Genomic DNA, 27,285 nt, shown 5'->3' with positions numbered 1-27,285 from the left:
GGGCTGATGGGATCTGAAAAGCAAAACCTAGAAGGTATCAGTTGGGGAAAGCGCTGCATTAGATAATGGAACACATGCAAAGGCTTTTTCTGTTGCTTTTGTTCCGTGGCTAGGTGCTTCTCATTCACCCACAGTCTTCTTTTTAGCCTTCAGTTTGAGTCCGAGTCTACCTTCTGTGTCCTCAGGCTTATCTCTCCCCATCACCTCCTCCACACACTCACACTACATGTTCACCCCTCCTGTAATAGCCCATCAGAATCCTCAAGGCTAGCTTCCATATTACACAACAGTTATATTACAGACATTTCTATATTGCACAATAGTCATGCTACAGCAGACTGCTGTCAGTGTGAGGAGTCTCAACACATATTGATATGTAACCTGCTCTAAAAAGTGCATTCCCTGAATGGAGCATATGATGTCTATGTGTTTTCCCAGCCAATTGTACATGAACATGGGAACTGTAATCAAAAGGTTTGGTGGACAAAACTTTCTTTGCTTTATGTTTTAACTAGTCTCTGTTAAAACATAATTGCATCCTTACATTTACATGAAGACAAAAAAGAAAAATATTAAATGATCCCTGAAGAATAGACCATATATTCATTTAACTCAGCTACTACTAGATGTTATGATATATCAAAAACGGGAATGAATAAGTAATTTATTTTCCACACTGGTAGGTCTATTTTCATTAGTGAGAAGATCAACATAAGCAGGACAGCAGAGGCAAGACTAACATATGCATCTTTTCCATTGTTTGTCTCAGAGCTTGGAAACTTTGAACTGCCAGAACTCCCAAGCCAGCATGGGCCAGGAGCCTGGGAGCTGCAGTTTAATTTTGTTTTCCAAGCTTTGTTTTGCCCCCAGCATATGCATCTAAATATGCAATGTACCTACATTTCTCTATTGTGGTTATAGGTCTTTGTATATCTGCCTAAGCATTTTAAAGCACCTTAGGAACATCCCATGATTCTGCATTTATACTGATAGACGAAAGGCAAAATTGGATAGACAGATACACCTGTCAAATGGGCCATTAGGCCAAAGTCCTAAAATACAAGCATCTTACTTGTTTAAGAAACAAATCACAAAGGCTCCTACAATGCTCTACTTTAAGCATTTATATTTTTTAAAATGAGTAGCAATTTCAGGGAAAATTACATGTTTGAAGCGTACAAAGCAATTCACTGTTGTCTAGGTAGTAAGCTGTGAAGAGAAGAATGAGCATCTGTTTAATTTGCTGGCTTGCTGCCTTAGAATACTGCAGGCACATCAAAACCTTGAAAGATTTACAGATCAACCAGTTTTAATAATGCAGTGACCAGAAGCTGACCAAAATTTCTTCAGCCCCTGCTCAATGTGCCCTTGGGCAGGGGAAAGGAATTGTTTATGGATGGCCAATCTCAGTTTTCCAACAAGGCCCCCAGCAGTGCAACCCAGTTTTTTGTATTCTTGTGTACAAAAGATAACAATTATATTTTAAAAAACTGACTAAAAGGTTGAAGGCTTAGGGGAGAGGGAAGAAATACTGGTGTGCCTATAACACAACAACAAAGCAATGTTGAACTGGCACAATGAATCAGCACTGATCTGGCAGAGAGAACTGATTACCCCAAAGCTAGTTTGCATGCAAGCTAGTTTTGATGCATTGCCAACTGTTGTGTAATTTGGAAGAGAAAAGTTTACAACCAAAAAGAGCATTTGAAAGTGATTATGAGTACATATTAATGAGAACATAAAACCACATGAAAAGGCCCAATATTTTGGACTATTAATTTGCAAGGCCATGCTGGTCGGGGGATTTTGTTTCCATCCTTGCTTAAAACATTGTATGATGTAAATCTACTAGTACAGCAGGACACCAAAAGAAAGCAGTCCCGTGTGACTTCTTGAAGGCTCCTGGTAAGCACAGCTGGTATTCAGGACTTAAATAACATTTATGAAAAATCCAACAATGGTCTTGGAACGGAGAGCATGTGATTCTTTTCAAGTATTCATGTTACTCATCCTATGAAGCTATAACATCTATTTACAACACACATTTTTCATTTGGTGTTAAACATACAATGCTTAGCAAATTCAGTGCTATGCACACAATGCTAAGCAAACATGCACACATACTATGACTGTCAACTAAATTTGTGTGAGAGTTAAAATGCTGCAACAGGTGCCTGATCAATGAGCTGGCCACACATCAGGTTTTATCTTTTGGTTGCTAAACGAAGAACGGCTGTATTTACCTCTAGGTTATTGCAAACTATCCTCTAATATTGGTCACAAAAAGATATTAAGAAGGGTAGCAGCTTCTCTCTAATTTAAATACAAGCAGTTGTGTTTGCTAATTGAATATGCTTCTGCTAATACCAGAAATGGTACCACATTTTGGGCAATCCTATTACACTACCTACTACAGCTTCCTGTACACTCCTCACTAAACTGTCCCTCAGAAGCAATTTTTCAAGGAGTGTAGAGGGCTTAGATGTAACAGAAAGGCATTCTGGTAGCAACAAGCCACCACTATGTACAAGCCCACAGACAAATGTTAACTGCAGCAACACAGGAAAAACACAAGGTTCCAAATAACAAGTTAGTAGGGAAAGGGTTATGTATACTTTTTGACCAACAAACAGAAAAATGCCCCCTTCCCATGAAAATACAATTGAGCTAAGATAAAGTTGTAGGATGGCAAGTAGTTTAACCCTCAGCAATCAAGATTTCCAGCTACTTTTGTTTTGTTCAGTTCATGGGGTGCACTCATCTGCAGGCTCAATTTTCCTTAAAACAGCCCCGCCGTTAAATCACAAACTATACCAAATTTGTTTAATTTGTGCATTTCTTTTGAGTATTGAGCACTGACTGTATAGCCTAATATACATTTCCCAAACCAAACAGTTAATGTGTATATATGGTTCCCCAAAACTGCTATACCTATCCAGTGTTTAATAATAAATGTTTCACATTAACTCAGATCTTGGAACAGCAATTTGTTAACTAGAATTCCCATTATCCTACTAACCAAGCAGACTGGGGGGTTTGAGAAGTTGTCGATTTCCAGCCTTGTTTTAGTTGCCCAGGACAAAGCCCTATCTAGAGAATACTGATGCTTAAAATCTATGTGCAAATGATCAGTCAGTACTCACTTCTTTATCGTGTGCTCCTGCTGAAGATATTTGTCTTGCATGCATTTTTCAAATACAGACAATGTAGCTTCATTCTTGCACATACCATTTGAAAGTTTATGATCTTTCAATAAATCTGCTGATAGAAGTTCAGACTCTATTTCTTCCAACAAAGCCTCCTGAGAGGAAGCATTCTGTATAGTAGAGATAAGGTTCTTAGTACAATATGTGTCATATGGGCTTTCTGAACAGACCCCAAAAGTCCTTTTCACAGGATTGTGCAATAAATCTGTCAAGGATGGATTTGTCCCATCAGTTTCTAAAATCTGCTGTTCATTATCTCCATCAGGTAAGCAATCTACTTTCTTGGGTTCTTTTATTTGTGCTTCCAAAGGTTTAGAACATCCACCTTCATCACCTTTAAGGTCTGGAACACGCTGCACTTCAGGTATGTCTCCATCCCCACTTGCCTCAGTAGCCTCTGAACAGGGATCCAGCATTAATTGGTTGTTTTCTTTGTCCAAAGGGATTTCCTTTTTTTCTATGTGTAGCCCATCCTGAATTTCCGGAAATTTGTCATCTTCTTCAACAGTAGATAAGCTGGAGGATTTATCATCAGTCTTTGATGGGTCAACTGTCTCTAAAGTTGTTTGCTCTTCCGGCAACTGCTCATCCATCTTTTCATCAAGAATCTAGGAATAAAATCCAAAATAAAGGGGTGTAATTCAAATAGACATGAGAAAGGAAGAGTGTTCTTATAATAATGTTGACCAGTTTCATCAAATAACAATGCTAGAAACATTTCCACAACCGAGGTTTTACATCTTTTGGCCTGTTATATGTGAATTGACTCTCCAATGCCTATAATGATTTGATTTGATGGGGGTTCAGGCCAATAATATGGGCTCCAGATTTCCCACCCCTGACCTATCGGGTGTTTGAGACGTATGGGGAATATTTTTTCCCCATGAAGTTGAACTAATGAGCTTCAGCTGTACACAACACAAACACTGAAATATCATACTATAAATCCAGTAGCTGACAGCTATGCTGCTTACCACATAAAACCTTCACATATCATCTCACAGTTTTATCCGTATTAGGAAATGAAGAGTTTCAAAATTGTTTTATTGTATTTTAGCACTTCTCCTACTTGCCATGCAGAAATCAATGAGGAGCTGGACTCTACAGCTGGAATATTGAAAATAAAATCCTAAAAATGCAAACTCTAAAATGATCAATCAAAACAGGTTTATTTGCAAATGGAAGCATTGGTCATTCCTACCTATGATTAATGAAGTGAAGAGTTGGTACTCTTAAAATCTGGCAATTGTACAGACCACTTAGATAGGGTATTTTCTCCCTCCCAGCATCAGGTAATAAGATGCCAGGGGTTCTCAAACCTTTTCAGCTGCCGAAACCTTTTTGAAGCAAAAGTTTCTTCTGGAGCCCCAATAAACCTTTTTATATATTATATTATATTATATTATATTATATTATATTATATTATATTATATTATATGTCAGGCATGGGTAGACTTTTTGACCAACATAAACTTAACAATATTTCAGAGGAAGATCATGGGAACCATCCAGTCCAACCCTTCTGCCATGCAGGAAAAACACAATCAAAACACCCACAACAATAATAATAATACAACAGCAGAAACCACCCAGTTCAACTCCCATCTGCCATGAAGGAAATGCACAAAGCACTCCCTGAGTGGTGAGTAGGAAACAGGGTTTTGGAAGCAAGGAAAGCAAGGAAAGGGGGCATTTAGAGGTGAGGGAGGTGGAATGAAAGGCTTATGGGGCAAGGGAGGTGGGGGAGGAGGAAACCACAGAGCCCCTCCCAGGAGCACACTTTGAGAACTGCTGAGACAAACAATAAAATGTTTCTACTGAACTTTCTAAACCAAGCCAACAGGCCTTTGAAGGTACACACTTTGTTTTATTCTTCAAAGTGTGTGAACTGTAAGCAACCGAAGGAGTCTGCAGTTTACCTGAAATAAGTCAGTCTTTCACAAAAGAGGTACATTGAACTTATTTACATATGAAAGCTGTTATAATGTCTTACTGCCCCTTATATATGTTATAGGAGTCTATTTCTTAATCCTTTCATCAGCCTTCACTGACCTACCCCATGTATTGGACAAAAAAAGGTATAATCCCTTTTATAGGCAATATAAATATAAACCTGCAGATTGAGAAAAAGTATGATACTGCTTAAAATGCAAGCTCAAAACCTACCTCTTCATCAAAACCCCTTCCCTCTCATATTGAACTGAAACAAAACCTAATCACGTATAACTACATTTATTAGCATCTCATCCTATTATTTTAGCCTCTCTTCCATTTCCTCCCTAAATTCCTATTGGTTCACCCTCTAAGCTAATCTTTGTAGCAAAGGCTTATACCTTACTGCTGTTGTTGAAATACAGTTCAACCACCACTCAGATAGCACTGAGGTGGGAGTGTCAGAGGGCATGCATGCCTGAGTCAGAATACATCTCCTAAGAGACCAGTTGCCATCCTCCCAGAGCAGGGGTGGGACTCATGCAACCACCAGCAAGAGACTAATTTTTACACATAATCATTGGCAGTTTTACCGAGGGCTCTTCTTATAAGAAAATACCCTGTGTATCTCAAGGTACTCCTGTATTTTTGCATGTGGCACACCTGCATAAAAAAGACCAACTAAACTAATAGGAGATGTGATTCAATGTTTACTTCATACTAACTTCAGCTCTTGTTTGCAAATATTATCTCATCACACACAATACAATATAAGTCAACAAAAGATATAATTATAACATAAAATAATGTAATGGCTCTTACATTGCCATAATTAATAGTATAACAATTTATATCTTGTTTATATCATTGACGGTTGCTGGTTGGTACACGTGGATTGTATGGTGCACATTAACTATGCAAAGGATAACACAAAGGCCTAATATAGGCTTCTTTGCTCTCTGTGAACAGGAAATGTTAGATGAATGGTCTATTTTTATCTGACAAGCTTCCTATACATCTGCATATGGCTATTGTGATGAACTAGCAGCAGAATAATGCAAAGTAATTGACATTTTCGTCATTGCTGTATGTGATTGGGAATATATTCCTACAAAGGCTTTTAACACTAAACATTAGAGTACTACTCACAGAAGAAACAGCTCCTCACTTCCTGTTTCTTAGATCTTAAGAAGCTAAAAAGCAGAGTAAACAGGACGCATCACTGCCAGCCCTCTATTTCTTATAAGCAAAGTAATTTTTTAAATCCAGACTAAAATTGCTTTGTCTCCATGGACAAAGACATGTAGAAATATTTCTTTACTCTCTGTTGAAGCACAGTACCTCTCTTTTATGTTTGTTAAATGGCACTGAAAATGTAAAACATTTCACTTAAACAAATCAGTCTACAAGTGCCATATAAGCATATTCTTGATGGGGTATACTTTCTGAGACTGTTCCTGCTCTTTACAGATAAATGAGAACCTTGTGCCCCATTAAAGTGGGACAAAGCTTTAGCATAGCCCATTGAGGAAGTAAAGTTTGATAAATACAAATTGTCCGACGAATTATGTGGCTACAGTACAGGGTCTTTATTACATATTTATTTCACTTCATTTAAACTTCTCCCTCTCAAATGTGGAATTGGAGAAGGTTGCCATGAAAACATTTTAACCAAAGAATCTAAACAAAACGGGAGAAATGATGTGCACTATAGCTCTGTGGAAAAATATAGATAAAATAGGCAATCACTTTTCCAAAAATCAGCCTATCTGAGATATAGATGGTCTTTGTTATTTTTATCTGCCGCTGTTGAACTTAATCTGACAAAGTAATATATGTTTTTAAATCAATAATCTTATGGCACATGAATGTTTGTGGGGAGAAAGTGGAGGCTGTAAATATATGTAAGACTGTGTGTTACCCCAAAAGTCATACCAGGGAGTGGACATATAAAACCAAGAAAAGGAAAATGCTTGGGAAAAGCTGGCATAGCCAAGGGGTCCAAATTCGAAGGGTAGCTATTTGAGTGTCATAAATATTATGCAACACCATCAAAGACATAATTTCTATTACCAGAAAAATAGCACTCCTCTTTTTTATGTCTTGTCAACTCTGAATTGTGATGACTGTGCCGTCCGCCGGACAATAAAAACTATAAAACTGAAACGTGCTGTCCTTTATCCGGGCGAACTGCAAATCCCTATAAGCTGTCCTATAGATATTGAACGACTGAGTCTGGATAACTTCAAAAAAGGATGTTTATTCATACAAGGTTGTAAACCTGGCACAGATCTTAAAGTTGCAGAAAATGAAACAAATTTCCATAGGTTTTAGTTGCAGAATTATCCCTGGTTCCAGAAGGCAAAAGTGATTATAAAACCACTATACCCTAATCACGCTGCCTATATTAGAAGGAGAAACTCTTTCCTTCCCTATCTTTACAGCAAAGATTAGTTCTAGAAGCGATGGAATAACTTTGCTCCTCTAACTAGATTTCCTATTCCAGATCAATATAATTCAATACTTATCTAATTTGGATAGGCTTAGATTGGCCTGGTTTTGAGGATGATTTGTCCCAGTTAGCCTTGCACAGCTCCAGCACGTTGGAAGACTATAGCCAGAATGAAGCTCCAAAATGGAGACTAGACCCTGGTAAAAAGGGCGGTCCTAAGATGTTGCATTCTTTGACCAATCACTGCAAAGAAAACTGCAGCCAGCTCTTGCAGATTCCAAGTCACTTTTCCTAGGCTTTTGCAGCCAGAGGCTCAAACAAAATGTAAAGGAGGGAAAACAAACAAACGACCAATAGGTAAGGCAAACCATCGTCCTGGGGGACGGAACACTCCCCGCTAAATTCCCAGGATGTGGGAATTTACCAATCAAAAACATACAAACACCTTTGTATACACAACAATACAAACACTAGAACTTTAAACATCTCCAGTAAGCAACACGAGGTCACTAATTGGTCTGTCCAAAATGGACACTTTGCCTCTGTTGCAAGTCTTTAATTGAACTTTCCTGACCTTACCGTCCGGGCAAGGAAAGGTCTTTAATACAATGCCCATGGGCCACGCATGGCGGGGCAAGTCTTTGTCCTTTAACAACACAACGTTGTTAACCTCAATGTTGTCCTGTGGGCTTTGCCAGATTCTTCTAGCTTGAAGCTGGCTTAAGTACTCAGCTTTCCACCTTTTCCAAAAGTGGTTGGCCAAGGACTGCACCTGTTTCCACAGGGCACGGTGAGTTCCGTCCGGAACTGGCAACATGACGTCCTTCCATCCTGGCACCTTTTGTGTCAAAATAAGTGCAGGAGTCAGTGGTTGTAAGTTCTCAGGGTCACTGGTAAGGGGAACCAGCGGCCGGTTGTTGATAATTGCGGTAACTTCCGCCATAAGTGTCACCAAAACATCATGCGTCAATGACCTATGACTCAAAAACATGGCATTAAGGATTTTGCGACTAATACCAATCATCCTCTCCCAAACACCACCCATATGGGAGGCGTGAGGAACATTGAAAGTCCACATAATTTGTTCAGTATTCGTAAAGTTCTGAACCTTTGGGTCTCTCCCAAACCTAGACACACAATTGAGTTCTTTGGTCGCACCTACAAAATTGGTGCCACAGTCCGACCGAATTGACTTAATTGGCCCTCTGAGGGCTATGAACCTTTTTAATGCGTTTAAAAATGATGAAGTGTCCATCCCTTCTATGACTTCTATATGGACAGCTCGTATTACTAAACAAGTAAACAAAACTGCCCACCTCTTGTTATTTACAACACCACCCCTGGTTTTCCTAGTGACAACCTCCCAAGGACCAAACACATCGATTCCCACATGGGAAAAGGGTGGGTCTGTCAAAGTCCTATCCTGAGGTAGTTCTGCCATCAACTGACTTTGACAGTTTCCCCTAAGGCGCCTGCATTTAACACATTTGAAAATACAACTGTTGACCAACCTTTTGGCATTAACTACCCACAGACCTTCATTTCTAAGGGCTGCCTCAGTTAGAGTTCTACCCTGATGATGGATCCTTTCATGGTGATGCCGAACGAGCAGCAATGCAGTGTGACTATTAGGGGGTATGATGATGGGGTTTTTTATGCACGCCTTGAGTTTAGCTTTGGCTAACCTTCCTCCAACTCTCAAAATACCCTCCTTGTCTAGAAATGGGTTTAACTCATTTAGAAGACTTTGATTAGGGATGTTGAGCCCTTGCTCTAGCCTAGCTATTTCCTGCTTGAAAGCAGATCTCTGTACTGACTTGAATATGACGCTCTTAGCCTTTATCATATCCTGGACCTGTAAAGGCTCACTATCTTTGCAAGCTAAACGATGTATAAGCCTAGCAACTGCTCTAAGAAGACTGTGCCACTCCGAAAAACATTCAAAACGGTGTGGTTCCAGGCAAGATCTTTGGCCCATCTTGATTTCTGTGGTCATCTTGCAAACTTTCACCTCTGGAACGGACTCGGGCAATTCTGTATTATCGGTGGGAGAAAAGGCTGATGGAAAATTGACTTCGGCGTAGTTACTTTGGAACATGTCTTCCATAAAGCCAACGATTTGCTCTTTTACCTTGGGGTCTTTCTGCATCTTCTTCTTCAGTGACCAGAGTCTATTTTCTGCCACATGCCTGTTGTTTGGCAAAGTGGGTTTTTCTGCTTTAAAAGGCAGAGGGGCTATCCAACTTCCCTCTGGACTCCGGGAAACTTGAGAGTTCATGATCTCTAAAAACCTCTGTTCATCTTTGGAAAGCGCTGTAGTTTCATCCCTTTCGGAGACTTCAAAGATGGAAGAATACTCTGGTGTTATCCCCTGACAATAGACCGAGATATGACTCAAACAGCTATGCATTAGTGTGGGGCGACTACCTTGAAGCACATGCGCTTGACGAGTGTCCACCGACGATGGAGGGTGCATCCTATTTATGCACACTGGGCCTGTAACTGTCCAGCCTAGTGGTAGCAGCTGAGCAATGGGCGCCCCTGGAGGTCCCTTAACTTGGTCGTTCACATAGAACAAGTTCGGACAGTCCGCACCAAGCAGAAGGGCAATGTCCACATCTGGACGGAAAGCAGGTAAGGCGTTCTTCAGCCTTCGCAAGTGTGGATGAGCCTCCACGACTTCTCTAGTTACAATCTGCCTTTTGTTCCGGGGAATAGAGGAACACTCAATGAGGTCTGGTAACTCGAACAGTCTCTTCTGGTCACAAGAGGAGACAACAAAGCCGGATGCTATGCGACCCTGCAACTTCTTCTTCCCTACACAGGTGGACATGGTGTAGTCGACCGTCTGGGTTTTTATGTCAAACAGTTGGAAAAACTCTGGAGTCGCCAGGGAGGCGTCGCTTTGTGAATCCAAAGCCACGTAAAGTCTCTTTTTAAGCCAAGGTCTTCTGGCTGGATATACATCTGCTAGGCAGATGGGATGGCAGACTCTGAACTGGTGCACGTCAGAGCATAGTTCAGTACAGGCGACCGATGGAGCATCCTCCTGCATCCGTGACGCGGTCTGCATGTTGGTGGCTTCAGTAGATGACCCTTCTTTGGAAGACGTGTCCCCTTTGGCGCGGGAGACAGCGTCAGAGTTGTGCATCGCGGTGCAATGCTTAAGGCTGTTACACCTTGCGCATTTGACGTCCTCTTTGCAGTTGGATGCAAAGTGAGGAGTTGCTCCACAGCACCTAAAACATATGCCCAGCTTCTGTACAATCTGTTGTCTTTCTTTATAAGGCTTCTTGCCAAATTCCCGGCAGTTGGCCAAACTGTGAGGCTTTTGGTGAATGGGGCAGAGCACCTCCTTCACCTCTGACTTGGATTCGTTGGCCCTGTGCTGAGTTTCAACAGCCTTAACACTAACCGGTCTTTTGGCCTCTCTGGATGGTTTTTTCTCCACTTTAGGTGCCTTCTCTGGCTGGGTCCCTTGGTATAAGGTGGGGAGGCCCGTCTGCGGATCATTCCTTTCTCTGGCCGCCCTGGTGATGAACTGGACCAAATGAGAAAATGGAGGGTATGCCTGGGAGTGGGCCTCCTTGTAGTTGAAGACCTCCTGTCCCCAGCGTTCTTGCAAAGTGAAGGGCAGCTTGGTCAAGATCTGCCTCTGGGACAGGTGCTGATCGAGGCACTTCAAACCGGGCAGTTCTGGATTCTCCTTGGCCGACTCTAATTCCGTAAGGAGATCGCTGAGGTCCCACAAGAGTTTGAAGTCTTTGAGTTTCAAAGCTGGGAACCTTTGGAGCTTGTCCATAAGAGATGCTTCAATCTCTGTGCTGGCCCCATACCTCTGCTGCAACCTGGCCCAGGCCTTTTCCAGGGCTTTGTCGGGATCGGCTACGTGGGCTGCGTAGATCTTCTTAACTTGTGAGGATGAGGCTGGGCCCAACCATGCAGCCAGAAGAGTCAGTTCTTCCTCAGGCAATAACTTTAAGTCTCTGATTGCTCTCTGGAAGGTGGCCTTCCAGAGAAGAAATTCCTCAGGCTTGTCCGAAAACTTTTCGACACCCTTGTCCTTAAGATCTCTTCTGGGGCTTCTGATGATGGAGACAAGCTGGGACTCTGGCGTCGAAGGGAACAATTGAGGAGTTTGCTGTTGTGGAGTGGACTCCCACCGTGCACCTTGCGTCAACCTTTGGCCTCTTGGAGGGATGACATCGACCACTGACGAATCGGTGGCTCCCTGTGCAGCTGTCTGTAAGGGCCAACTAGCACTTGGCCTTGAGGCCCTGATTGACTGACCTAGGGATTTAGCAGGAGGCACAGGTAGCTCGGGCAAGGGTGAGCTCCCCGCTATGACGCTCTGCTCTGCAGGAAACTCAAAAGTGACTTTGGGGCCCTGCTCTGGGTAAGGAGAGAAGTCTTCCTGTTCCTCATCCGAAAACTGGCTGTTTAAGCTATTAAGATGCACAAGCACCTTGGAAGAAGGGTCCTGCTTCGGCAACTGACTTACATTTTCTTCTGTGAGTGGCTCAATTAGGGCCTTGGCCAAAGTCTCAGCCCTTACCCTTTTGGCTGCGGCATCCATCTTTATTCTAAGCATTTCTATTTCACATTGCCTTTGGGCCTGTTCTATTTGCATTTTGCTTTGCAGTCGTTGCTCTTCTTCTTTAAAGGGAAGGGTGAGATCAGCTGCCTTAGCATCAGCCTCCGCCCCCGCTACCTTGCTCTTTAGCTCCAGACGTGCAGCCTCCTTAATGTGCAAGGCAGCTAAGGAAGAGATGGCACTCCCAGCAGCAGAAGACTTGCTAGAGTGGCTATGTTTAGATGATGCACACTCCCTTAGTTTAGATACCTGGCTAGAGCGGTTGGACTTAAGACTAAGTGCCACAGCAGGTGATTTTAAAAGATTGGTCTCATGGCTGCATAAGGAAGACTGCTTTCCTTTTGGCTCAGACCTTAGATTAACAGGTGGAGAACTAAATTCCAAGGCATCTAGAATTGCCCTCACCTTATTTTCTTTCTCATTAGTGTCAGCTAAGACACACACTATTTCTAACTCTGAATCCTTGGCGTTAATGCGCTCGAGGACCTGGACTATCTTAGACACCAAACCCCTCCAGAGACCGAAGGTCTCTTCAAGGTCTGTCTGTAATATGGATGGCACCCTTGTAATACCCAAGCTCTCAATTCTGTCCATCAATGTTACAATTCGCTCCCATGCCGAACCTAACCTCACATGGAGGAGCTCCTTTTCATCTATTAGATGGGCTAGCATCTTGGCTGAAGGGTGCTTTATCCTTTGGGGCCTTTCATTCCTACTTTCAGCCTCAGAAGGAGGTATACCATCTGTATCATCTTGAAATTGCATAGACATTATGTATTCTTAATAGCAAGTAAATTTACAACAAAAGCAAATACAACATACCAGCAAGTAAATTTACAATAAAAGCAAATGCAATATATAATACAATGCACAACACTTAACCATAGCAATATATATCACTAAGTAACTATACTTTACAAAGATTGTGACCTTTGGCGCCAGATTTTAGTGGGCAAGCTGCAAAATGCCAACTGACAGCAACTTGCCACTTGATACCTCCCTTGCCCGAGTGACGTAAACTGCCAAAATGGCGACTTCGCCAAATTTTCAAGCACCTCGTGCTCTGCGGCTCGAGGCCTGCCGCCGAAGGAGCACCGAGGCTGGCTTTGGAAAGGAGGAGAGAAAAGACGCCTCCTCCCCGCTGTGAAGGGAGGTCACCACCGCAGGTCGATGAAACAGGTCACCACCGCAGGACGATGAAGCAGGTCACCACCGCAGGACGATGAGGCAGGTCACCACCGCAGGACGATGAGGCAGGTCACCACCGCAGGACGATGAGGCAGGTCACCACCGCAGGACGATGATGCAGGTCACCACCGCAGGACGATGAGGCAGGTCACCACCGCAGGACAATGAGGCAGGTCGAAGCCGGCCGAGTGCTCCGGCCGAACTCGCAGCAGCGTTGCCAGGCCTGTCCAGGTTCTAGCCTGGTTCTGGTGGGCTTCACGCCTCAGAGCCAGCCAAAGAACTGTCGCTGGTGCTCCGCGGCTCGAGGTCTACCGCCGAGGGAGCCCTGGACGTTGCTGGGAACTGCACAGCCTGTGCAAACCCAGAAAGCCACTGGGCCACGTGCGCACACGCGAGCCAAATAGCAAGGAAATAGAGCCCCACTATTTGACTCCTTCAGGTCTGAGAGCGGGCTCCACTGCCTCAGACACTGGTAGAGTCTTTAGGTATGCAGACTGAGCTCAGGCGGAAAAGCCGCGGCCTATACTAAACTTCCTAAACTATAAAAAACTATAAGCCGTGCAAGCTAGCTCAAGCGGAAAAACCGCTGATCTACCTCAAAACTGTGCCGTCCGCCGGACAATAAAAACTATAAAACTGAAACGTGCTGTCCTTTATCCGGGCGAACTGCAAATCCCTATAAGCTGTCCTATAGATATTGAACGACTGAGTCTGGATAACTTCAAAAAAGGATGTTTATTCATACAAGGTTGTAAACCTGGCACAGATCTTAAAGTTGCAGAAAATGAAACAAATTTCCATAGGTTTTAGTTGCAGAATTATCCCTGGTTCCAGAAGGCAAAAGTGATTATAAAACCACTATACCCTAATCACGCTGCCTATATTAGAAGGAGAAACTCTTTCCTTCCCTATCTTTACAGCAAAGATTAGTTCTAGAAGCGATGGAATAACTTTGCTCCTCTAACTAGATTTCCTATTCCAGATCAATATAATTCAATACTTATCTAATTTGGATAGGCTTAGATTGGCCTGGTTTTGAGGATGATTTGTCCCAGTTAGCCTTGCACAGCTCCAGCACGTTGGAAGACTATAGCCAGAATGAAGCTCCAAAATGGAGACTAGACCCTGGTAAAAAGGGCGGTCCTAAGATGTTGCATTCTTTGACCAATCACTGCAAAGAAAACTGCAGCCAGCTCTTGCAGATTCCAAGTCACTTTTCCTAGGCTTTTGCAGCCAGAGGCTCAAACAAAATGTAAAGGAGGGAAAACAAACAAACGACCAATAGGTAAGGCAAACCATCGTCCTGGGGGACGGAACAATGACTGAAAACAAAATTATAGATTCCCTATGCCCACTTGTCCTTTCCCACACAACACAATGAAAGGCGATGGGAGAAAGTATCAGAAATTCAAAATTGCCTACTGCTAGTGAACAGAGGATCTTTTCTGTAGCATTTTTTAAAAGTAATGAAGCTTTCAGATAATTCTTCAGCTTCTGAGATGAAACACTTGGCACCGGCTAGAGGCACAATGACTCATCTATACACACAATAAAAGTGAAAATACGTATGTGTGTGTGGCTGGGGTGTCCACTTCCACAGACAAGTTCCTGCCTCCACAAACAGGTATAGCTCCTACTACTCAGGAGACCCCAATGGCCCTCCCTCCAATGACATTGCAGGTTATAGTGAGAGTTGTAAACATGTCCAAGAGCCCCGCCAATATCCTCCACAAACACTATACTGCCCACCACCCAAGTGAAGGCTTTCATTCGGGGACAATTTCATCCTAGATTTTCTGTTTTTCCTCCACCACAATGTTTCTTAATCTCTTCATTGTTGTGGAATTTGAATGACCCCACCCATTGCTTCTCCCATGACCCTTCCTAGTCTTTTTTATGGCACACAGGAAACTGAAGAATTGATCAGCAACTGAACATACTAGATAGGTTTGGGGAGAATTCACCATGATTTATAGGAGTTGTAGGTACTGGGATGTATAGTTCACCTGCAATTTAAGAGCACTCTGAACTCCACCAATGATGGACCTGGAACTAACTTGGCACACAGAACCCCCATAGCCAACAAAAATACTGGAGGTCTTTGAAGGGATTTATAGGAGTTGTAGTTCACCTACATCCAGAACACACAATGAACCCAAACAATGATGGATCTAGACCAAACTTGGCATGCATACTCAATATGCCCAAATTTGAATACCAGTGGATTTTGAGGAGAATTGGCCTGGACATTTTGGAGTTGCAGATAGTGGGATTTCTAGTTTATCTGCAATCAATGTGCACTTTGAACTCTACCAAAAATGGAATTAGATCAAACTTGGCACACAGAGTCCCCATGACCAGCAAAAAAATACTGGAGGTCTTTGGGGAAAATTCACCTTGATTTGGGGGAGTTGTAGTTCACCTACATCCAGAGAGCACTGTGAACCCCAACACCGGTGAATCTGGGCTATACTTGGCACACATACCTGACAATTTGAATATCGGAAGGGTTTGGGGGGAACTGATCTTCCTTTTTTGGGAGTTGTAGTTCACCCACAACCAGAGAAACTGTGACCTCCACCAATGATGGACCTGGACCAAACTTGGTACACAGAACCCCCATGACTAACTCAATCTACTGGAGGGGTTTGAATTTTAAGATCCTAGGATGAGGATGTTCTTTCAGTGCCACTATCCTAACAGACATATTTGATGAAGATACGGTATGTGAGAGAACCTTCTTGATGACTGCTTTCATAATATGTATCGCTATCCCAGAAGGTGTGTTGGGTTTTCTTTTCTTTCGTTTCACTGGAAAGTAAAAACTTTTTAAATAATTAAACAAGTTTTGGCTATTAACTGTTTGTTTTTGGAGAGTCTGTTCATGTAGAGAGTTACTCTACTTTCATTCTTATTGCCTGTATAGGTCAGTTTCTGGTTCTTTCCTAGAAGCTGTTTCTAATGACCCTAGGGACAGAAATTAGAACTCCTCATAAAATCAATGGAGAAAGCGAAGAGTGTATGTCCCTGTAAAAAGAAAAAAAAAAAAAAACAGACCCTGAGAAGAATCAGACCAATGAAGACTGAGCATAGGATGTAAAGAGAGGGATGTTTTCCTGCCAAAACAAAGTACAGTAGAGTCTCACTTATCCAACACTTGCTTATCCAACGTTCTGGATTATCCAACACATTTTTGTAGTCAATATTTTCAATACATCATGATAATTTGGTGCTAAATTCGTAAATTACTATATAGCATTACTGCGTATTGAACTACTTTTTCTGTCCAATTTGTTGTATAACAGGATGTTTTGGTGTTTAATTTGTAAAATCATAACCTAATTTGATGTTTAATAGGCTTTTCCTTAATGCCTCCTTATTATCCAACATATTTGCTTATCCAACATTCTGCCGGCCCGTTTATGTTGGATAAGTGAGAGACTACTGTACTATTGGAACTTACTTCTTTGTATGGCCCTATACATTATTATTATTATTCCCCGCTTTATCTCCCCAAGGGGACTCGAAGCGGCTTGATATAAAAGCATTAGTGTACAATTTAAAATATACAAACATTAAAACAGAATTAAAGACAAACAGCACTAAAAAAAATCACAGTTAAAATCCATCAAAAACATGTTCAAGGTTAAAAAATCACAGTACCCCCGACTAGATCTTAAACACCTTCATCTTTAAAAGGCTGTCTGAATAAAAAGGTTTTAGCCTACTACCAGAAGGACAGCAGGAAGGGGGCCATTCTGGTTTCCTTGACCAGGGAGTCCCAGAGTCGCGGGGCAGCCAACAAGAAGGCAAATCTCTGTGCTCAACTGGGCAGTAAAACAGAAGACTGCCTGTTCGCTATCAGTTCTCTCATGAGAATTTTTACTCATGTAATCTGACTTGCCTTTTGTTCAGGATTCCAATACGTGTGATCTCCAAGGTGAAGTCTGTTGTACTACTTAAGTGAAAGGAATGGATTTTGACCAGCAGTGGGTAATAAATAACAACATGGATCAATGCCAGGGAAAGTCATTTCAATATTATATTTTACATCTACTGGGGAGAATGTGGCAAATGTTCCTTCTTACAAATGCAGGAAAGAAATCTAGAGTTTGCTGAAGTTGTTCAAACAAAGAAATACAAAGGTTTTCAATGAGCTGCCATCAGAAATACACAATTAAGAGATCACAAGAACAATGTCTAAATAACAAAGAATAACGCTAAAAGGGGAACAGCCATGGGTAGAGCAAGCAGTGAACATTCTTCCTAGACTATTCACCAGTAAGTTTTTTTTCCTGCCACTCATTCATGAAAACCCACTAGATCAGTAGTTCTCAACCTGGGGTCCCCAGATGTTTTTGGCCTTCAACTTCCAGAAATCCTAACAGCTGGTAAACTGGCTGGGATTTCTGGGATTTGTAGGCCAAAAACATCTGGGGACCTCAGGTTGAGAACCACTGCATTGGATTATTTTGGGCAAAACATACCCTCTAAGCCTCAGAGGACAACAAAGGCAAAGCCACTCTAAATAAAATCTTGCCAAGAGAGTCAACTTAGAGTTGCCACAAGTCAGAAATGAAGGCTCACAACAACAACAACAACAACAACGAATCTCTCGCCAACAGAAGCTTAAACACTAGTCTGTCCTATGTGTTATGAGTGAATAGGGCTTTAACCTATCAATCAGGAGCAATGTGTAGGTTGTTGAGTTACTGTGTATCAGTAAGGAGAAAATGGAAGTGAATCGGCTGAAGTCCGGCAAATGCAACATTATGCTCCATGCTACACAGCATTACTGCCTCATGCTGAAGTTTAGTCCCTGTTGTCCAACATTTTTTTCCTATTTATGAGACCAGAGATTCCGGATGCCTGTTATTGACTAGAAACTGACATGTGAAGAAATTTATTCTGAGGCATTCTGAGCTGCACTTGATATTAAAGGGCAATACCAAACTTGAAGTTTTTATAACACTTCATAACCAGGAAATTCAGAAACATTGCAACTCCCTCTTCGGACTGCTCAATATCTCTTGTGTTCAATATCTCATCAGGATTAAAACTCGGTTCTTTCCAATCTCAGAAGTCACCTATACTGAAAATAACATTAGAAAGGGCACCCACTCTGGGTACTTTGCATCATGCAACCCTACATAAACTATTGTCTTTTGACAGTATTTGTCAATATTGTAATATGTGTGGGAAACCATTCCAAAGATTTTTCAGGCAGCCTGCCCTTGTTTACATGTTCCTTTTTTTATTCATGGTTATGTCCCTTTGCCAACTTCAAAGCTCATCAGCATGCTAAACAGATGTTTGGTGGGATGGGGGAAGCACAAATGTTCTGGGGAAGACAGCACACGGAGATGATTCATTTCATACACCTCCATAGCACAATCAAGGCTAACAAGCCCGCCAAATATCTGGCTGGCACGAGCTAAATTGAAATGGTTGTAACAGTGTGGAAAGAATCATCTTCAGATGCCTCATTTACACTGCACGCAGAGAACTGATTGGGGCTATAAAATCCAACACTGCAGAGGAAAGGGCACATGAGACCTCCAAACACAAGGAAATTGGAAGTTTCTACCATAACTGAACCCTTCAAAGTGTTTTCTGGCCCGTAATGATTCTTGGAAATATAGGAGTATCAATTGAAATAAACTGATCCAAGGACACACAAAATATTGTATATGTTCTTATCCATTACATAGCCACAGTCTGTCTGCACACAGTTCTGGAATAAGAAGTTTTTGTGTTTGGAGGTCTCAGTGCCTTTTGAGGGCAGGCAAGATTACTTCCTAAGTGAGGATTCTGCTGCTCTTTCTCTCTTTTATAAGAGTTGAATATTTGTTCAAGATGTACTTCCAACTACTGCATGAAAACATCAGGGTGCTAGAACAAGTAGCATTCTCTCAATGTACTCTGATGAACCCATGCATTGTTATCAAGTCAAAGCCAATATGGCCATCTCAACAACTCTAGTTGGTTGATAAACTATTAGTCCTTTCTCACAACTTTACACTTTTGTAAGGTTTCTTGCCGCTTCTTCAACATGTTTGCAGCGAAGCAACACTAAATACAAATTCCTAGAACAAAATATATTTCACATCATGCTGCACTTCTGTTTTGTAATACAGCTTCTTGATAGCTCCTAATGTTGTGAATCAAAAGATGTCGCAGAGCCAGTTCAATTGTTTTCTACTATACAGATTTTCTGTGTTAAGGGAAAAAAGACTGAAGAAAGCGTAAGATATACAAATGGAAAACATCTGCGTATAGGCATCCCAAGGCCCTTGAATGTAAGTCAGAGTATGGGAAAGAGGTTTATGATTGCAAAATAAAACCCTCATCTAGAAGCTCCTTATAGACTCCTACACCTATTGCGGGGTGACAAAATTATGAACTTAAGAATATACTATTGGTATATACAATCTATATATATAAAAGAGTGATGGAATCCTGGCACCGAGCAAAACAACAAAACTAAACACCCCCCAACCTCGAAATTTCACACCACAATCCATCATCCACGCCTCAAGGTTGAAACCACAAAATATCACGTCACGAACCTCCACAGGCCTAAAAAACCCCCAAAAACTGGAGCTATTCAGTGCAATTCCAATGGGCCACAGCAACGCGTGGCAGGGCACAGCTAGTATATGGTTATATATGGTCGTGGTAATTAGCACACTAGCAATGTATAAGTTCACGACTGGGTAACAGTGACATGCTTTATAGAGGCTTAACCTTTATGATAGTTGAAAATTTTAAGCTTGTGCTCAACTCCTTCTAACAGAGAGGGAATATAGGAAACAAATTAGTGTTTGAATTGGCTTCTGTTTCCTTCAAGACAGGGGTAAGAAGCATCAAACAATTTCCCCCAAAAGAAATAAATTATTTCTGAATATTGTGGTAAATTGTGGGAAAGGTTCTAGTGCCTTAATTTATTGATAAAGGTATCTGAATTGGTCGTGATTTTTAAAACCACTCTTAAGAGATAGATAACTAATTTTAGACAGTGGTATAGCATTTTTTAAAAGTACTGACTGTGGATGTTATTTTATCCCCCTCAGGCATTTTAAACTGGAACTTGGGATATAACTAACAAATAAAAGAAAATGTCAAAACAAGCCTATTATCAGAAACTTCTGGGCTTCCATCCAGCTAATTTCCAATCAACTCTGCTCCTTTAAGTCAACAACAGTTTTATAGCTCAAAATGGAAGTCCAATATATTTTTCGTCTTTGATTATAAAACTGTGAGAGGGTAACACCCAATAAATCAAGATCCCAAAGAAATTATAAGCATGTATAAATAGAGTTCACTGACAAAATAAAATACTTCTGGAACATGGCCACACAATCCGAAAGACATACAACAACCCTGTGATCCCGGCCATGAAAGCCTTCGACAACACAAATGCTACATCCAATCTCTTTCTTTCAAATTCAATATGGTTTCTTCACACTGAAATAATTTAATGTATTAGACATGACAGAGAGATACATTATGTAGACAAAAGTAAAAATGCTCAGTTAACCTGTCAAACTGATTGTAAGCATATATTCATAGCTGCAACAAATTGAAATAACCACATCTGACAGAGGTAAATTACAAAGAATTGAAAGCCTTACATTATGACAGAATCTACAGTACAAGGTCCTTTTTGTATAAAGGAGCACTGTTGTCATTATTTTTGGTAACAGATTTTTGCTGACTGGGCCCATGTGAATGATGTCACCATGACATTAATGTGTTCAATATATTTCTGTGTCATAGACTCTTGTGTATTTGCAGGAGAAATGACAATGCTTGCTAATTCCTCTAAGATCCTTGACTTCATGAACCCAGCTATCAATACTAGTAATATCTTCAACAGTTGACTGGGTAGTCTGAGGGTTCATCTATACTATGCAGTTTCACATCATTTGCCCTGGCTCAATGCTATGGAATCACAGAAGTTGTAGTTTTACAAGGTATTTCGCGTTCTCTCCCAAAGAGGGCTAATATCTCATCAAATCATAGCTTACAGGATTATATAGCACATAATGGGCACTGAAACACAGCGACAGATTTTGCAACACATCCAGAAGACTCCTCAATGAGCCTTGCTTTGCCAAGCGTTCTGAGATAAAAGCTTTGCTTTCATCTATAAATACTGCTAGTTTATTTAATAGTAATTCTTACACATATCTTTAAGTTAAAAATGATGCCTGCTTATAAAGTTGAAATTCTTAGCTGCCATTCACATCTCTTTTGACATCTCTTTTTATTCAGAACAAATAAATTAATTTGCTTAGAGATATTCATACCAGCTGCCATCACCTTAGCTCTTGAAATAATTATTCTTTTGTTAACATGCCTCTCAATAATTAACAAGTACACAGATCAAAACATGAAATGCTAAACAGTTGGACAAGAACAAAAGAACTCTTTACCTAAACACCACTGTTACTGTGCATCCCTGATCAACAACATGTTTAACATACAAAACTAGTATCGTCCAAAAAATAAAGGAAGGCACCATAAATAAGACATTTTAAATACTGAATGTGCTATATCATAACAAAATTCCAAGGAGCATGCAATTCTTTGCCTATTAATTCTGAGAAGACTACTAAGGCTTATCAGATTAAATATGGTAAGATTTCAGACTGTAGGGAAAATGACAAAAAATCAGTTAAGACAGATATCACAAAAAGAAACTGGGAAAACTGGGAAATGGTTTTGTGACCAAATTGCTTTCTTGGACCTGGGCCATAATGTAAGTGACTTTGTCCACACAACCTGAATGGTTTTCACAAACAACAAGACCTTTAAGCTTTCAAATATAGGAGCCATAGAAACCATTGTTTATAGCTTAAAATCCAAGGCTATAACAAAAGCTGAAATCCTATGCTTACTTACCTGCAGGACATGCCACTGAATTTAGGATTTATTCCTATACACCAGCACAGAATCAAGTGGTAAATCTTGCAAAGATGATACAGAAAAACACTAATTGTACAATATCTAAAGTCTACTTTACTGTTAATGGGAGAAAGAAGAGCAGAAACAAAGAAAAGGGTAGGGGGCCTTTTCTAAGCTCTGTTTAGAAGCTGTGCTTGATGCAGTGCAAACAGTAATTAACATTTTCCATTGAGAAAATTCCTGAAATGCAGAGATTGTGCAAAATGAGAGTTGCACAGTAGCAGAGACAAAAAGTACTGCAAAGCTGCGCAGTAAGGAATTTAACCTCAAAGACCCTAAAGGAACTGGACCCCATCTGATATCAGAAGGTAAGCAGGTCAGCCCTGGTTAATACTTTGGAAGGAGACTGCCAACAAATAGGTGCTGTAGGTTACATTTCAGAGGAACTGGCAAAACCATCTCTGAATATTCCTTACCTAATTGTGCATCGATGCTGTAGAAGTAATGCAGTTTTATGCTACTTCAACTGCCATGACTTATGCTATAGAATCCTGGAAGCTGTAATTTTACAAGGTCTTTACATATTTCTGCCAAAGAGTGCAGGTGCCTCATCAAACTAAAACTCCCATGATTCCATAGTAATGAGCCATGGCAGTTAAAGTGGTGTCAAAATGAATCAGTTCTACAGTGTAAATAAGTCCTACGAAAGCCCTATGAAATTAATGGGGTCGCCATGTCAACAGGCAACTTGAATGCACAAGTACATAACATATTTTAGCTTGCCTGCTCCTGTACCAAATATACATGTTCTTTTAACTCTTACAGGACACTCCCACCAGTAAAGCAGATATTAATCAATATTATCGATGGAACAAACAATCAAAATATTATTTTAAGGAATTACTGCAGCAACTCTGACATCTGCTTAGTGACAACTCTTAGGGAGAATGGCAGCGCCTGAGGTCACAAAGGTTAAAAAAACTTAAAACAGTTTCACTGCTTGACAAAATCTGGTGTTGTGACATACAATATTACTACCAGCCAAACAAGATTTGCAGTGACAACGTGACACCTGTACAAAGGCATCCAACAGAGGAATTCAGGAGATACTCAATTGCTGGGTGTGTGACCTTCAGGGCAAGGCACTTTGTTTCTGTTAGCTTACTTCCTGGTAAAACAGGTACACCACAGCTTATTGTGGTTCTTTGAATAAAAAATCCCAATAACCCCCTAAAAGAAGCAGTAACTCCCATGCCTCAGGTACAAAGCCATTGAGTCCCAATGTATTGTGATTCTTGGAAGTCAGGTATCAACCCATCTTGTAAGAAAGATTTGCTCTAAATAAACTGCAAAATAAAACCGTACCGCTAATCCAGTTCTTGGAAGTGAGGCTTTTAAGGAATAAAATCGTTAAGAACAAGCAAGGAAGGCTTGTTAACAATTTTAATGTTTTAAGTGATTTCCAACAAATGTGTATGTTTAATCCTATTTACTATTTATATGTTGGAGGTTTTAAATTGCACTGGTGTTTTTTCCCATTGTTGTGAGCTGTTTTGTGTCTCAATGACAAATATAAAAGTGAGATACAAATAAATATATTATTAGAATAATAACACAAAAAACATAATATGAATAATGGACTTAGAGCTGACCCTGGATGCCCAGGTGTCAGCAGTAGGCCAGGAGGGCCTTTGCACAGCTAAAGCTGGTGCACCAACTGCGTCCATACCTTGAAAAGCCTGATCTGGTATGGTGGTACACACCTTAGTCATATCCAGATTAGACTACTATAACGCACTCTACGTGCAGCTGATGCAGAAGAGTGTTTGAAAACTTCAACTGGTCCAAAATCAGTTGCCACACTGCTCACGGGAGCTGTGTATGGGGAAAGAACCACCTCTCTCCTAAAACAACTGCACTGTCTTTCTGGGCGCAATTCAAGGTGCTGGCTTTAGCCTATAAAGTCCTAAGCTATATGAGTCCAATCTACTTAGCAGACCGCATCTCCTCCTATGAGCCCACACTAGCCCTGAGTTCATCAGGAGAGGCCCTACTCTCAGTCCCACCATCATCACAAGTGCAACTGATGGGAACAAGAGAGAGGGCCTTCTTGGTGATGGCCCTGCAGCTCTGGCACTCCATCCTTAAAGACATTAGAACGGACCTCTCCCTGCTTGCATTTCAGAAGCAAGTTAAAATCTTCCTTTGGAAGCAGGCCTTTCCTGAAGAAGAACAGTAGGTAGATAGTTACCTGTGATATGCAATGTGTGAATCATAGAACAGACCTTTAGCAATGGCGTTGTGTACGGCCTAAAGGAGTAGGTAATACTGAGGCTTTTAACCTGAATGTCTAATTTATGTTTTGTGTTGGTCACTTTATGGATGTCTGGGGTTTTATAATATTATAAGTTGCCAATTTTATACCTCTCGTGGCATATGATTGTATTTTTATGTTATGTCACTGTTTTCTGATTTTAATAATACAGTAATAATTATTATAAAAATAGCAAAATAAACACCACAGCTCCCCCAATTATTGAGGTGAGACATTTATGCATCTTAATAGTAACATAGGATACAGTAATGTATAATATAGAGTATTGTATAATACTAATATTGTACTATACTAATAATATAATCTATTATATATAGATATAATACTGACAATATTATAATGTAATACAATATAATACTAATAATATAATATAATATAATAATATAATATAGAAATGTACTAATATATTAAATATAATTACTACTGATAATATATAATAATATATAATGATATACTGTTTTATGTGTTGTCAAAGGCTTTCATGGCCGGAATCACGGGGTTGCTGTAAGTTTTCCGCGCTGTATGGCCATGTTCCAGAAGCATTTTCTCCTGACATTTTGTCCACATCTATCGCAGGCATCCTAAGAGGTTGTGAGATCTGTTGGAAACTAGGCAAGTGAGGTTTAGGTATATATCTGTGGAAGGTCCAGGGTGGGAGAAAGAACTCTTTATTTGTTGCAAGCAAGTGTTTTTTCTTGCTTGTCAAGAGCGACTTGAGAAACTGCAAATCGCTTCTGGTATGAGAGAACTGACCGTCTGCAGAGACATTGCCCAGGAGACGCCCGGATGTTTTGATGTTTTTAGCATCCTTGTGGGAGGCTTCCCTCATGTCCCCGCATGAAGCTGGAGCTGATAGAAGGAGCTCATCCGTGCTTTCCACAGGTTGGATTTGAACCCGGCAACCTTCAGGTCAGCAACCCAACCTTCAAGTCATCAGTCCTGCCTGCACAAGGATATAACCCTGAGCCACCGGGGGCTTCATAGGAGGCAAGTGTGAATCTTGCAATTAAATCACCTTGATTTGCACTGAAAAGTCTTGCAGCTTCAAAGCCTGGCTGATTCCTGCCTGAAGGGAATCTTTTGTTGGGAGGTGTTAGCTGGCCGTGATTGTTTCATGTCTGGAATTCCCCTTTTTTCTGAGTGTTGTTCTTTATTTACTATCCTGATTTTAGAGTTTTTTAATAATGGTAGCCAGAAAGCATTCATTTTCATGGTTTCCTCCTTTCTGTTGAAATTGCCCACATGCTTGTGGATTTCAATACCTTCTCTGTGTAGTCTGACATAGTGGTTGTTGAAGTAGTCCAGCATTTCCTTGTTCTCAAATACAGTAGTCTCACTTATCCAAGCTTCACTTATCCAAGGTTCTGTATTATCCAACACAGTATGCCTTTTAGTAGTCATTGTTTTTGTAGTAAATATTTTGGTGCTAAATTCGTAAATACAGTAATTATTACATAACATTACTGTGTATTGAACTGCTTTTTTCTGTCAATTTCTTGTAAAACATGATGTTTTGGTGCTTAATTTGTAAAATCATAATGTAATTTTATGTTTAATAGGCTTTTTTCTTAATCCCTCCTCCTTATCCAAGATTTTTGCTTATCCAATGTTCTGCCGGCCCTTTTATCTTGGATAAGTGAGATTCTACTGAAATATGCTGTGTCCAGGTTGGTGCCATGAAAATTGCTAATCAAGGTGGCTAATTGAAACATTCACACCTGCCACCAACAGACAAGAGTTCTTTCTCCCACCCTGGACATTCCACAGATATATAAACTTGCCTTGTTTCCAACAAACCTCACAACCTCTAAGGATGCCTGCCATAAAATGGGGCAAAACATCAGGAGAGAATGCTTCTGGAACATGGCCATACAGCCTGGAAAAACTCACAGCAACCCATATACTGTTTTGTTATTGTATATTTGTATATTTAAAGTTGTAATGTTTTTGATTGTGAGCCACTTTGATTCTCCGTATGGAGAGATAAATAAATAAAATATTTTAAGAAAGATATGCTCAGAATAAACCACAACACATACAAACCACTGCTTCTGCAAATCTTGAAGTGAAAAATCGAAGAATCTTTCCAGAAAAAGAATGGCTCGAAATAAACTGCGAAATAAATACCAGAGCTTCCCTAGCACTTAAAGTGAGGCATCCAAGCATCTAAACAATGCTTCAAAATAAACTAAAAAGGGGGGAAGGAGAGAAAGCACTAAAGGACATAGAAATGAATAAGTACCACAATGGACTGAACCACGAAATGATGGTAAGAGGAGAAATGGGGTGTAAACCATTTAATTAAAGCTAAACGATATTTAAAACCCGGAATAGAAGCATAAAGAGCAGGGAATACTCACAGGAAGAGCCTCGTCTCTTCTGCCTAGTAACAGCTTCCACGTCCATCGCCCTCAACGGAGCGATACTAATCCCCGTTCGTGAATACTAAACAGCGCAGAGAGGCTCTTACCAATTCGCCAGGAAGCTGGGAATTAGAGTATCAGTTGCGATGGGAGCGGTCCTCCTCCCCATGTTTAATCCTGACGGAAACGAGCCGGCAAGGGAGCGGAGCGGATGTCCTCGCTGCTTCTGTGAGGGACAAGGAGCTGACACATCAACCAAGATGGCCGCCACCGCCATCCAGAGCCGCCTCAGCTGGCAGAGGGGG

At 40.9% G+C, this 27,285-nt stretch overlaps 1 protein-coding gene across 4 annotated transcripts in view; it reads right to left on the bottom strand.

Annotated features, from left to right (window-relative positions):
• The window catches only part of ccdc186 (coiled-coil domain containing 186), a 57,478-nt gene extending 30,205 nt beyond the window's left edge, over positions 1 to 27,273 (bottom strand). For 2 of the 4 annotated variants that reach the window (XM_008114726.3, XM_003223427.4), the window contains exons 1-2: positions 26,978 to 27,272; positions 3,144 to 3,814 (exon numbers count right to left, since the gene is read on the bottom strand). In XM_008114726.3, the coding sequence (XP_008112933.2) occupies positions 3,144 to 3,799 (656 nt within the window). In that variant the 5' untranslated portion in view covers positions 3,800 to 3,814; positions 26,978 to 27,272. Of the gene's footprint in view, positions 1 to 3,143; positions 3,815 to 5,372; positions 5,511 to 26,977 lie in introns of those variants that run through there. The other 2 variants (XM_008114727.3, XM_062975705.1) reach the window with 2 other exon arrangements.
• Positions 27,274 to 27,285: the final 12 nt, after the last annotated feature.

This window comes from Anolis carolinensis, chromosome 3, assembly GCF_035594765.1.
Source record: "Anolis carolinensis isolate JA03-04 chromosome 3, rAnoCar3.1.pri, whole genome shotgun sequence".
Lineage (NCBI taxonomy): Eukaryota > Metazoa > Chordata > Lepidosauria > Squamata > Dactyloidae > Anolis > Anolis carolinensis.
Note: the sequence above shows the minus strand (reverse complement) of the source record. Positions and strands in the feature narration are given on the sequence as shown.